The 14,648-nt window shown below is 38.5% G+C and overlaps 1 protein-coding gene across 20 annotated transcripts in view; it reads right to left on the bottom strand.

The window, feature by feature from the left end:
- ROBO2 (roundabout guidance receptor 2) overlaps positions 1-14,648 on the bottom strand; it is a 1,081,280-nt gene that overhangs the window by 134,109 nt on the left and 932,523 nt on the right. For all 20 annotated transcript variants that reach the window (XM_062602003.1, XM_062602002.1, XM_062602001.1 and 17 more), the window contains 2 exons: positions 10,849-11,006; positions 9,104-9,224 (listed from right to left, as the gene is read on the bottom strand). In XM_062602003.1, coding sequence (XP_062457987.1) covers positions 9,104-9,224; positions 10,849-11,006 — 279 coding nt within the window. The remainder of the gene's footprint in view (positions 1-9,103; positions 9,225-10,848; positions 11,007-14,648) is intronic.

Here is a 14,648-nt window from a genome sequence, read left to right as displayed (position 1 = left end):
ATTCTCAGCAAGTTGAAGGGTATAATGTCACTTAAAAACTTATTTAAAATTCACACAGATGTAAATGGTACCAGATACTGACTCAGGCAGTTTGTCTTGATAACTACAGAGCTGAGTTTGTGGGTTGGCTATCCATGTTTATTGTACAATAATAATGATAATATAGTAATAATAATAGTATAACATTAAAAGAATATTAATAACATTGCAAAATCAAGCACACAGCACCTCAGAGCCAGAACTAAGGCTGTCTGTGTGCCCTTCAATCACTCCCTTCCTATCTATGCCTTATGGGACTGGCTGCAATTATATGATGGCACACTATTTTTTTCAACATCTTTAGATTGTTGGTATTCATTTAGTGAACAGGTGTTTAATATTTTGCTATAGTTGTTCCGTTTAGTGGGTGGCCTCCTGTCAGACTACTCAAACTTCACTTCAAAGGCAGAATTATTAATTTCCTCATGACCTCCACTGCACCCATCTTAATGCTTTATAAACAATTCTCTTATTTTCATAGCTCCTCTCTGAGGTGCAATGGAGAGCTAAGAAAGCACGGGAAGAAGTATCTGCTAAATTTTCATGCTCAACCTGAAACACAAAACTGTCATTGTTTTTTTGGGAGGGGGGGAAATTTAGCATTAATTTTGATTTCAGTTGCAGTTATTAAAATGTTCGTCACTTGTACAAATCAGAATATTAAGTCAGAAAATAAGGAACACAAAACCACCTGTTAATAATTATGCAAATGAGTGACTGCATCACATAGGAATTCCATGATACAAGCAGAGGGACCTATTGGCAGGGAAAACATATTTTGTCAGCAGAAGAATAGACATGCTCAAGAATCTAAAGCACTTTTCCAGATGCTAGAGATAAAAACATGTCTAATGGGCAGAGATTCTTCTGCCCAGTTCTCCCAAGCCATTGCTATTATCCTATTCCTAGTCCTTCCCAAGACCTGCAGGTTCCATTAGTGTTTAAGTAAATTCAGTTCTAGTCTCTCTCTCTCTCTTCACCTTGAAGTCTGTCTTTATACCCTGTTTCAAGTCTGTGTACAAGTCACATATAACCTTCAGTACAGCTCCTTGTTCTGAGTGTTCTTCATCAGGTTTTTTCTTCTGTGTATGTAATTTCCTGACCCTTCCCCAGCTCCAACTAGGTTTTCTCCTACCCTCACCTATGTGTCTTTGCCAGCCTGCGACAGTGCTTCAAGCCCCTCTTCATTCCAGCTGCTGGCTGCGCCAGATGTTTTGAGCTGATGACTGCTTCTTTATTCCCAATTTGTCTGCTCCTAGCCCAGAATATTGCTTTCCACAATATTAACACAAGAAAAATTGGTTGAAGTAACCAAGCATCATCCCAAGAGAATGACAGCAGCAGGAGTGCAGTGCAGTTGCAGGAAAATGAAGCTCATTTCCCAAGTTCGTTAGACCTGCATTCTACCTTGCCTCTCTGATGTATGAATTGATGATTTATTCTTTGTTTAGGCAGGTGCATATTTGGCTAATTTTAGTGAAAATTGTTCAGACAAGCAAAGAAATTGCATCTCTGGCATAGTGTAGGTATTTCCCACCAAATTTTAGGTCCCAGCTATTCAATATGAAGGACCCGCATTTCTCAGGACAAAAAGCTACCTCCATTCCTCTCCTTCAAATCCTTCTCCACTTCCCTCCAATCACCGTTTTCACCTCAAAATTGCACGAGCTTCAACATTTTTAGAAAAGAATTAATTATTTTGGTAATTAAAACAAAATAAAAAATCAATTTTCAAATCCAGCATGGGAATTTTTGGATAAGGCCTTTTAGTTTGACAAACTGATTAAAACTGGACAAAGTAACAAAAGTATTAGTTGCTGACCTTAATGCTAGCAATGCACTTGGCCTGGCTGTAATTATGTGGATCTAGAATGGAATACCTTAATGAAGCTTTATGTAAGTTTACAACAGTATCTTATTCTCAGCTTCTTTCCTAAGAAGAGCTCAGACCAAACCCTGCTCTGAGCTCATACACAACACACTCTGCATTTTGATATTTGTTTTTCACAAGATGATCCTACACCAAGAAATTTAGATCCAGATCAGCATCCTCATAGGTGATTTAGAGACCCTGGTTCATCCACACTGAATTTAAATAACTCTGCATGTGCCTGTATGTTGGCTTAGTCTGCATACAAAAATGATTTTAGACCATGTTTATAAAAGCTGCCTGTAAACAGCTAAGAAACGAATGTATGCATGTTTATGAAATTGCTACTTGTGGCTGTAAATCCTTCTATACAGGAGATTAGAAAATAAATTCCCATCACATTTTTAGGAGAACCCAGCTGATAAGACAGGAAATGGCCCAAAGGTCATTAGGTAAATCACTTGATTCCACATCAAGGATTTGATGTATTAGGAGTATACACACACATTTGTTTCAGATCAGCTTCTCAAACTGTGTATTTCCCAAACCAGTTAAGAAATTGCTAGAAAATAAATAGCTATGTAAGTACAGATCCCAGTTGGCAAGGACATGCAAATACCAATAACTGTTCTTTCCATTTTTCCATCACCTCTGCATTTTATATAGGATGAATCAGGAAAGAACAAGTTCTCTCTCATGTTGTTTCCTGGATTTGTATCACTCAGACAACCCTATGAATATGTCCAATAGCTAATTATACAACTATAAAGTGATCAGAGGGAATGCCATTGCCAATGCAATTAACATTCTTTATGTGAGATTAACTGGATTTGAGTCACCTGCATAACTTGCTTACAATGTTAATCTCTCAAGAGACAGGGCGCTACTTGCCCAAGCATGCTAAATAAAGAAGGTTCCTTCATGCAGCCAGATCAAATTTAGTTTCAGAGCTAAACCTGAGAAAAATTACTTGTATTTTTTCCTCCTTTGAAAGGGTTTGCCCATAAATAAAGCCTTGTGGTATAATTAAACATTGTTACTCTGTCAACAGCATTCAGAACAATATATTTGAGAAACAAGAAGAAAGGGCAATAAATTAAAATCATAGACATATATAAAAAATTTAATATAGCTATTTTATAAGCTTTCACTGAGTAAATAAAGTACCTACTTCCCAGACTTTCTCTGATGAATATTAAAAATCTTTGAGGAGAACTATAAAATAGGTCATGGTTATATGTCATGTCAACTGGTCGTGCTATTACTAGTGTGACCTTTATAACTTCAGAATAAACTTTGCTTGCAGTTATAAAAGGGGATTGTTAATGCAATCTGGACACATACCTACAATCTGTTGTAGTGCTTGAGATCTGCACTGCAAGAAAACCTACAGAACTGATCCTAACGAGAAACACAAGAAAATCCTTTCCTTGCTTTGCGGGCTGACACAAGTTAACCCCAGAACTCAATTTTTCCTCTATTTAACCATTGGTCTGAGTAACACAGTCTATTAGAGAGGCTCAGATGACCTTCAGCTGTATTACTGCCCTTTCTCTGTTCCTCAAAAAGTTAGACAGCCATATATGGGACCTCAATCTAATTAAAATGATCCTTAATATATTTTCTCTGCTGAGGCAACTGCTAGAGTAAAGGATTTGATGGCCCCCATAATGTACAGGCTCAACCTGATATAGAATCTGTCTTTACTGGGAAAAGGCATCGGGGTTTTTTTACTGTTTTTGTGTTCTAGGCAGATGGTTTGATATTTAAAGACATTTTTCTACGGCCTCTTTTTAGGCACTTCACCATTTTTTATTTGAGCAATTAGCACTCCTGTAGACATTGTAAACTTCTACACTTTAAGCAGTACTCAAGATGTGATGAGATTACACAGTAAAGGTATGGAGCACTGTTAAAAGGCACATACAACAAAGTAGAATGATTTTTATCAAGTGTTAGTGTTTTCCTTCTTTCATATACATCTCTGTGTTAATTTCAGGTTTTACTGAGTATTACATATGGATTTTGGAGACCAAATCCTATTACAACTGGTCAGCACCTGTAGATAACAAATACTGCTGTGCTGGTTTTGACTGGGGTAGAGTTAATTTTCTCCATAGTAGCTAGAATAGGGCTATGTTTTGGATTGTGCTGAAAACTGTTGATAACACAGGGATGTTTTAGTTACTGCTGAGCAGTGCTTGCACAGAGCCAAGCCCTTTTCTGCTCCTCACCCCACCCCATGAGCGAGTAGTCTGGGGGTACACAAGGAGCTGGGAGGGGACATGGCGAGGACAGCTGACCCCAACTGACCAAAGGGATGTCCCAGACCATAGGGTGATGGCACCAGCATATAAAGCTGGGGGAATAAGAAAGAGGGGAAAATTCAGTTATGCCATTTGTCTTCCCAAGTAACTGTTAAGCATGATGTAGCCCTGCTTTCCTGGAGATGGCTGAACCTCTGCCTGCCGATGGGAAGTGGTGAATGAATTCTTTGGGCTGCTTTAATTGCATGCACACCTTTTGCTTTACCTATTAAACTGTCTGTATCTCAACCAATGAGTTTTCTCACTTTTATCTTCTAAATCTTGCCCCCATGCCACCAGGAGGATAATGATCAGGAGGCTGGTGCTCAGTTGCTGGCGGGAGGTTAAATCATGACAACTGCAAAGTCAAACTGGCTTATTGCAAACTGATACATGTACACTACAGCTGAAAAATACAAGGATTTGAGGAAAAACAGGAGGAGCTTCTCTCTGAATGACAAAATTCACACTGCAAATTTCTCTGTCTTGAACTGTGAATGTATACCCAGTTTTGGTAGATTTTCCATGTAACTGGGAAAGCTTCTGGGACTAATCTCCACAATATGACCGGACAAGACTCTCTGATATGGCCTTTCCTGTAGTCAGCGCTCAGAAAAGTAGAATGTGGCACAACATCTTCCTTAAGGGATTTTGGGATTTTTTTCCTCTAACATCATATCATCCTGGCATACTTTTCCTGGAACTATGGTATCTCTTTCAGTCTGACAATGTCTAGAGAACATCAAACACAAATACTTCTTCATGCATCAGACAAAAATACCCCTTGATCCCACAGGACCTTATTAACTGAAAAAAGGTTCAGGTACCAAAGCAGAAATCAAAGATTAAGCCAAAACAACCTTCAATATGTCTGCATTGACATATCTTTTAAGACATTTTTGTACTGTCCTAGTTATGTTTTATATTCTTTTGAGGCTCTTCTAAATATAACTTTTTGCACTGCTTGATGCCAGCCTCTTGAAGCTGATATATTAAGGCTTTCATTGATTTCACTAAGCTTCAGAATCAATATACAAGATATACCTTTGTACATTCTCTTCAAACATACCATTTTAAGTCCAAAGGAAAAAAAACAAGAGTCTGAAATAGTTAAAACAACTTGAAAAGTTATCTGAGAATAGCGCAGTAGTATGACAAAATGATAAAAGGTTAACTTAAACAGTAATTCTTTATTTAATTTTTGGCTCTATATTTTGTGTTTACAAAAAAAGCTTTCTTACAAATTGGAATGAAACTGTTTCTGGTTGGCATCTTGCTTTAATTCTGTTCCACCAAAGGCTATACACCGAAACACAAGCAAAGCAGCCTAATATCTATCACTTACACGTCTGAATTTGGCCTTTACAATAGTGCATTCATAAAGTACCATGCTACCTCTTTTTGTGAACGTTAAGATAGATTAGTTATTAACTTCCTTTAAAGGCCAACTTAGACTGCAACAGACCTTGTCTTCTTGCTTTAGTTCGTGATTACACCTTGGAGTCTTGTAAAAGGCAGAAACTATCACTAGTGCTTGAAAGCAAAGACTAATATCATGTAATGCATCACTGCCACTATTCAAAACACCAGGATAATTTTTTGGAAGCACAACTTATATGATCAGTTTTGTTTGTGATATTTTACTGTGAAAGTTTGGCCATTTTTCTGCTGGAAGAAGAAACATGACTTGGGAACAAAAGAAACACAATCTGCAGTGACACTAAAAGTAGGCTGTTAGCAGTGACTAAATGTTGAAAACTAGGTTGCTTATGCAGATGGGGCTGACAAATATCATACTCATTTTGTGAAAGTTCTACATGTATTATCCACAACTGTCTCTTAGCAATAATTCTTACTGAATGGGTACCCAGCCAAGTAGCTACATTCTGCACATGGCAAACTTTCAATTTTATCTCCTGCTTCTTTCCAAGGTAGTTTCTTATTGCCCATGTATTTTATTGTTTTTAAACTCGGGAAAGGTGTAATCTTTTAGGCTAGGCTTCAATGCTGTTCCCCTTGGGCCACCAATTACCACCACACTGACTCAGTTTTTCCAGAGGCAGTACCTCAATATGAATTTACTGTATAGGAAGCCAAAGATCTGTCATGAATCACATGCAGAAATTAACTTCAGCTATTACAGAAAAACTTGCAAAGCCAAAAGTAACAAGTGGCTGATTCCTGGAAAGGTTTGTAAACTAGTATGAAACAGTTCATTTTCCTACAGAGTAGCATGTTTACTAAGGCTTCCTTCAGACTATGGAAAGGTTTTGGGGGTTCGCTATTTGGAAAATGAAGAGAGACATTAATAATCAGCTACTTTATACACATTCCTCTCCAGAATCAGCATCAGCTGTAGGCTTTCCAGCCACTTTACTGCATTCTCTAAGTCTCTCAGCTACGAGATCTTCATTTTAACTCTAAAGCCCATTTTCAAATATCTTCAAAGCAGTTAAAATTGCGCACATGAATAAGTATTATGATATTTTTAGCAAATTTTTCTCCATGTTTGCACTATTCCCATGTTCCTCAAACCTGTGAGTCATCTTAGAGGAAGGCACTGGACATAACAAATGCCCGTAGCTGAACAGGCACAGTCAATCTGATGTTTCCCAGAGTTGCTGGATTTATTGTGTATGCTGAGACTGATTGGACTGCCCTGTAGGTAAGTTGTTTCCTGGAAAAATCATGGATAATGCTCTCCAGTGCACTTGTGCATGCACCCACTCACCCACTAGCTGCTGCCAGTAGCCCAGGAATGGAATACAACTGTTCTGCTGGTGGAAGGCAAAGCTAAGTCACCTCCTATCACACAGGGCAGACCAGGGCTAACCTCTGCGCATCTATCCAGTGAACCCAATACACCAACATGGAGCATCAGGGCCGGCTGGCACCCAGAAAGTGGGCACAGGATAGTCAAATTGGCTTGTCAAACAGCAGATGGTGACCTGAGTGCCTGCCTTCTGCATGCTACACTTGTACAGCGAAAAGGAAGATAGGAAGGCAATACCTAGGTTGAAGGTGAATTTTAGATAGGAAGATACCCAGATGGGAAAGGAATTTAAAATACAATTTTCTTCAAGAAGCCTAACACAATTATGAAGAATTAAAATACCTAATTTCATTTATTGCTGATTTTGTTCACTATTCACAAATTAGGTTTAGGTTGTATTTTAAGAGTTGATTGCTATGATTAAGTCCTGCAAAAAAAAATAATCAGAACACTGCAATTGGCTATGTATTATTTTACATATCAAGACAAATCTAATATTTTTTGTAGCTCTGCAGGATACAAAATTACATGCCTAGTTCAATTTTTATTCCTACAGTTCAATGCCTTTTAACAAATTATTTTCTTAAGCATTTCTTAAGGCTTTATAGTTTAGGACTGCAATCTGCTTGCTATCCACAGGGAGTATTAACAGAGATTATCAGTACTTAAACTGATGAAGAAGATATGTCATGTCTCTTTTACATTTGTAAAAAGGCACATCTTCAACAGATGGGCTGCGAAGGACATAATAATTTGACAGAGATCATTTCTGTGTTGTGTTGTTTTATTTTTTGCAAGGTATACTAGTTCTGCCTTTAAAAGTCCATGAATCCACAATAAACTAAGCGGAATGGAAGCTTTTACAGCCTTGGAATGCTGGAAAGCAGCAAATCCTCAGTCACCCACAGATCTTGTCTAGCAGAAACTTTTCTATGCCTTTTTAATACCATAATATGTTTGTTGTTTTTTCAAGTGGACAAACAAATGTTGAATTGCACATAAATGCAAACACAGCACCATGTGACCGCGTTTTTCAGTGCACCATATTAGGCAGAAGGGAAAAAAAAACAGGAACATCTGCTTGAGAAAGGACCTTAGGATTTCTATGGAAAGTCCTACTAGGATTACAAGCAGTCTTGTCTGGAATTTTAGTATTCTATCAAGGATATCAAAAAGCTTGTAGCAGGAGGGAACATTAATGCTTTCTCTCTCTCTTTTGTATCCCTGTATGGGTTCTCTTTAGCTGTGAGGGGTTTTTTCCTTATTGATTTTCTTCTGTTTGCTCAAGACCTCTTGACTAATTCCTTCAAACCCACAGCTGATGGTAAATAGAAATGTCATGACTGCAGGATGTACCGCAGCAGGAAAGAAGTCTTGCTTCTTTCCCAGTTGTTGGCAGGACGGATCCAGCTCTAGGTTCAGTACTATTCTATTCTTGCTGCCACAGCTCAAATGTTCCTAACAACTTCTTGCTTTGCCCATTAGGCCTGGAAGTTCTTTCATGCAGGACGCCTGTTCTATTTTGATTCATTCAGCAGCACTAACCCTAAATGATGCCCTGGCTTGCAGGATGAAAAGCTGTTTCATGCCCTTTAAAAAGAAACAAATGACAGAAGTATCTCTATATATTAAAAAAAAATTGATCTCGGGGTTTTCTCCAATGACTTTTTACTGATCAATTGAGCTCTTCTGTGCTCTCCTACAAAGGTTTGATTTCACAGTCCCACAGCAATAAGGAATTATTCAAATAGGCAATGCTGGTCCAAATCTCTGGCAAGCAGGCATTTGTCAACCATATTAGAAGTAGCTTAATTACATTTTGTGAGGGAGAGCATTGTGTTCTGCACTACCGTCTCTGAGCATATGCACACCACCAAGGACCTCTAAGTAGACTGAAACTGTGTGCTGAGAAAGAAAATGTTGAGCCATCACAGCTCCATAATTACAAACTGCAGCCTTTGAAACCTGGTCTTCTGCAGAAAGTCTGAAATGCATCTGAAGCAGTACTATTGCATTTTGTTAACCTTGTTTCGCCTCCTATTTTGATGAGTCACCTAGGTCAATTAGGTCTATGACATTTGCAGTGAAAGGAAACAAAAGCTTGAGTTGATTTACCAAAGACAGTCAGCTCTGCTGGATCGCTGTCTCGCTCCCCCACGATGTTTGTGCCAACACAAGTGTACATGCCAGCATCACTTTTCCTTGTATTGGAGATCATCAGCTTTCCACCCCGTATCTGTTTCAAAACAAGGAATGTATTTTTAATTTCAGGTAAACAAACAATACCATCAAAATGTTGCCTTCTCAGGCAGCAAGTTCTAAAGGCTAAGACTAAGGCATTTAAATTTTTTGTTTGTAAATATATGTGTAGCTTTAAAATTATAACCCTATATACTTAAATGTCTTTATGCTGTTATAAAAGACATTTTATCCTACTGACTGGTTTTAAATGCATTTCAGTTTTTTCTTCAGTTTTCAGTAATGCTTTGCATTTCAAGGATTACATTTCTTCCTCTATGGCAATGCAAAGTGCTTATAATTTGTGCATGATGATATGCAAAGCACTCTTGACATCTCCCTCAAGAAAAAGGCAATCTTACTTAGTTTTATTTAGTTCTTTTTTTTTTCCACTGACATCTGAGCAGTTTCTTTGTTCACTGATTAACGCAGATTTTCTCTTTTCCTTGATGCAAACAGACTGAACCTAGCCCAACCTGAGAATTCACCTGCCTCCCAGAATAAACATTTTCCTGGCCTACAAAGGGTGCTTACAGAGTGAAAGAGCAGAGTACCTGAAAGCAATAAAGTAATACATTTGCAGCTTGTGAAGTCACAGACAGTGTCAAAAGTTAGTGGGGTGCTTCACAATAAGCTAAGAATACAGCCAAAGAAACCAGAGTCCAGTAATAATAACCAGTTCCCTGCCACTCTTCCTTTCTCTACTCTTGAGCAGGCCCTAGCAGAGACAGCCTGGCCCACAGCAACAACTTAGACCATTTAGCTTGAAATACTTCCTCAGGCACCCAAAGCAATAAACAATCTTTCTGATAGTACTTCCACATCGAATAAGGTCAGCATCGAATGAGTTACATATCATTACATACAATATAAAACTTTTTAAAATGAGTATTAATAGTATTAGCATTTCAAAATTAGGAATTAAATACATCCCCACACCCTTAATTTAGCCAATTTGCTTGCATAAACCATGACAATTTCTAATCACTTGATAAGTTAGATATTTCTGCTGGATCCTTTTTCATTCAGTACATAGAATGAGCTGTCACAGAATTCAACCAGTGTTACTTATTTACTCAATATTAATTCTTAATCAGGAGCAATCATTCTTTAGATTATAACTTTAGTCTTTATTTAGAATACACATCCCAGTTACTATACTAAATACATTATCTATTTGATCCTATGCTGTTGGTTTTCCCCATAGAGTATTTGTGTACCTCATACATATGACTGATTATATCTTTAAAACGCCTCTCTGATATAAGGTCTGGTACTCTCACTGAACTGAGATCTCATTTCAATGAACTGAGGTCTAGAAAAGGTAAGGCCAAATATATCAAAGACATCCACGGTGTCCCTCATCTAACAGAGCACCTTACATAACCAAATCTATAGCTCTAATGGACCTCCTTTACACTGGTTATACAAATCAGGCCTCAAGAAGTGCAGGCTGGAGACCCAAACCAGCAGAAACGAACCACCTCCCCCCTTCATCTGGAAAGCATGGAGAGGCAAACTGTAAAGACTAATGACTATAAAGCCATAAAGTTCTGCTGCACTCAGTGTGAAGCTCCAATGCAGGCTCTGCCTCTATAGACAAGTACCCGAGTTATACTCACACTTATCCGCTCTTCTCTGTCATCAATGCGGACTTTATCTTTCTTCCAGTAGATTGTAGGCTCAGGGTGTCCACGAGGTGGTTGGCACTCCAATATGGCAGGTTCTCCAGCTGCCACCACAACATCTGTAGGGTTTTGGCGGAAGTCATCCCGTAGCACTAATGCAATAAATGAGGGAAAGAAGAAAAAAATTACTAGAAGTGATGCCATTGCAAGTGGGGAAAAAAAACACATGCAGGTACACATAATATTAAATAAACAAGCCTTAATCATTATTAGGTGATGACTTTGCACCCTGTATTTACTGTAAGAGATGTCATAAGTTTCTGAGGAATGACCTTTTGTCCAATGGAAGCAGATTTCACATACATGGGTTTTTTCCCCTTTTTTTTCTCCAGATAAGAACACTGATCTGCATTTAAATTAGAAAGACCTGCAACACCCGTGACTCTTTTTAACCTTGACAGGGTCACTTCCCATACTTGCAAAACTAGCATTGCAGGCCTGATGTTGAGTTCTTTTCATAGCAGAAACCAGCATGCTGAATATCTGGCTTGCTCGGATTTCCAACTCAGCATAAGCTGGGTGAAAAAGTGACACAACTAATGCTGAACTGTGGAGTTACACCTTGATGAAGGGTACTATTGTTATTACTGTTATGATTGCTATCACCAAACGCATGCCGAAGAGATCACCAGTTCTAAAAGCTGTCAAAGAAATCAAGCTGATGGTAGCATATTTAATTCTTCCTTTTGGGGTTTTTTTTTTTAGTTTCAGTATTTCTGCAACTTTGACCAGTGCTGCCCCAAGACATCGAAAGAAAAGAGCATTTAAATCACCAAGCTGTCTGAGAACTAAATTAGGCAACACAGCACAGATTCTTATGTAAATCAGGCTTCTATAAGAAGGATTAGGTCCAGCTAGCTGGCTTCAGTGTGTTAAAATAATATCCACTTCATCGTCATTCTTCAATGTGTGTCCTAGTCTCTAGGTTAATTGACATTCTTATAAACATAAAACTGAAAATAGCTCTAGATGAGCTACTGAAATAGAATTTAGGGCATTTCTCCTCCTTGAATTTCAGCTACGTATGGCTTTCATTACAGCTTTAAAACAGTTCTCGCCCTTAATGGAAAGGGGGCCCTCTGAGAAATTAAAAAACACTGTATCCTAGTGAAGGGGGCAAGTCAAGAAGAGTTCATCAGAAATTGCTCAGTCTCATTTCATAAGCAGAGATAATTTACTGCTTTCAATGTTAATAAAATGTGCCCCATTTTAACATTTGGAACTGAATATTTTTCTGTTCTGTAATAAGCCAGAATAAAATATGATTAATGCATACAAGAATTGGTTTCTGAATGGGCTGAGGTGAGAGGGCTGTATGTATGTAGCACTCAAAATGACATAGGAAGTAACTTTTATTGTTCCCCATTTTGGGATACACAGGTAGATCCCAAAGGAAGGAGGGAATTAATTGGAAGTTAATTCCTTTTCTAACACATACAAAAAAAGAAGATTGATTGCTCTTGAAAGATAAAATAAAAGTGACAGGACACAACTGGCAACAAATGCAGCTCTGGTAAGAGCCACTAGACTTCTTCAGCTATATACCCAAATGATGTATTTTTTCCAACAGATAACAAAAGATTCAAGCCCAAAATATTTCTGATTAATACAAATACTCATACACTTCGGTTTTGCAGTAATCAAATTGTTAGAAATTGAATTATAGAGCTTCAAGATGAAAGAAGTAACTTATGCAATCAACAACACTGAAACAGTATGCTGGAGATCATGGGCTGCTGACTATCTGGCATTATGCAAACCCAAGCAAGTTCATATCACAGGAATTTCAGGGAAAGAACCACAAAAAGAAGCATTACAAAATCACATATTTTAGGAAGCATCTTCATGCATCATTGTGATCACTATCAAACCCAGGAAGAAATAATCCTAGGCAATAATATGCCCTCTTTCATATAACTGGCCACTGTATAAGTATCAACTTCTTCCATTATTTTTACACACAAAAGAAATATCAATTTTTATTGGCTTCATTCTTTGTACAATTACAGAACTTCAGTGAAAATCCATTAGTGGAAAATTGTCACAAAATCAGCAGATCCCACAACATAATGACTTTATATACTCCTACCTCCTAACCCCTAGCAGCAACATTAAGGAAGGCGTTTTCCTTGAACATTTCACACTGCTTTATGAAGCTGACAAATACAGTTTCTTGGGGTGATACACAGCAAATTACATTAACTTTCTCTGAATCATCCCAGCAAACTGTGTAAGGTTCCAATCAGCCTCAGAATATGAGGCTAAGAGGTGATATGATTTTATCACATTCCTTTACCCAAGTCTTACTGCAAATCTGGCTTGAATGGAAGACAAAATTGATGCTACAGGGTTTACTTAATCTTGCTCTGTACCTCAGCACATATGTGAATCTTGAATAAATATATCTCATCATTTCCATCTAAAGCATTCTGCATTTCGGAGAAAAACAAAAACGGCTGGAGGAAAATGAAATAGGGGAAAAAATAAAGCAGGGACAGAAAGACAAAGATAAGAAAAAAATGTGTGGAATATAAATTTAAAGAGAGAAAACAACTTGGAGGGGAAGACGAGGAACACTTATTTTGGGAGAGCGAAAACAAAAAAGTAAAGGAAGGAAAAGAGTAAGAATAAAAGCAAAAAGAAAAACAAGGTAAAGAGCAGAGGGAATAGGCTGTCACTCCTGCAATTCAGTGCTTTTAATGGACTATAACAACACTGATAGAAAGCACAGATGTTAATCTGATCAGCACACCCATCCCAGCACATCCAAACACCACCCCAAGAAAGAAGGAGCAGGGAAGAGGAAGTGAGTGAACTGGTGACTTTGACTGTCCCACTCCAGTGGCACATAAAGCCACAGATGAAAGGAGCATCAACTGGAAGTTGAGTTCACACTTATTAGCACACAGTAAATGGAAAAGCTGCAGCACAGCTTAAGGCATTCACCATATCTAATGGCACAATCGTCTGTGAAAACAGACAAAACGGTTGAGAGCTGCAGAATATTCCTCAGCCAATTATCCACAATTGCTGAATACTTCCAAATAACTAGTAGTGTGCCTGAGCAGATCGCCCTCTCCACACACTGGCAAGAGGCTTTTGTTCACTTGAGAAGCCAGCCCTCCTCAGGGCCCTCTTGGCAGTGCACAAATATTAGCATTTTAAAAATCCAACACAAGTGACAGGGTCCATTTTCTGTCAGGCTCCTCTTCCTCATGCCATGTTCTTATTTTGCTTTATTCCAATTTTAACATAAGTTACACAGCTCCCTTTGTGCTCACATGAGTGTTATCCTCTATTTAACAAGGGACACCAAACGCCAAAGAGAATGATGGCTGGCATCCCACCCTGCCTGCCCAGGCTAGGACCCCAGTCTACTGAAAGGGCAGGACCCTGGAGGCTGCCATGCAGCCCTGACAGTGATGTAGAAGGGAGCTGCTCCCCACTTCCAGCCCCATGGCAGCTCAAACATCCTCACATTTCAATAGACAAAGCCTCAGAAGGGCAAAAGCTTCCGGATGGCTACACCTCGCTGCCTGGAAAGGACAGCTAAATTGTAAACACAGTCTCCAATGCTGCTGCAGACAAAAACTAATTAAAGTTTGATCAGTCTCTTTGTAGCTTGAATAAGCTGATGCTGCTCAAACAAGATAGATGTCTGCAAGCTGTCACGGCGGTCTTTAAGGGATGCGTAGTCCTGTGTGGCCATTTACAGGTACCTGTGAGTGCAATCA

The sequence above is a fragment of the Pezoporus occidentalis genome, unplaced genomic scaffold, assembly GCF_034315485.1.
Source record: "Pezoporus occidentalis ecotype Australia unplaced genomic scaffold, CSIRO_AGI_Poc_V1 ctg74, whole genome shotgun sequence".
Lineage (NCBI taxonomy): Eukaryota > Metazoa > Chordata > Aves > Psittaciformes > Psittacidae > Pezoporus > Pezoporus occidentalis.
Note: the sequence above shows the minus strand (reverse complement) of the source record. Positions and strands in the feature narration are given on the sequence as shown.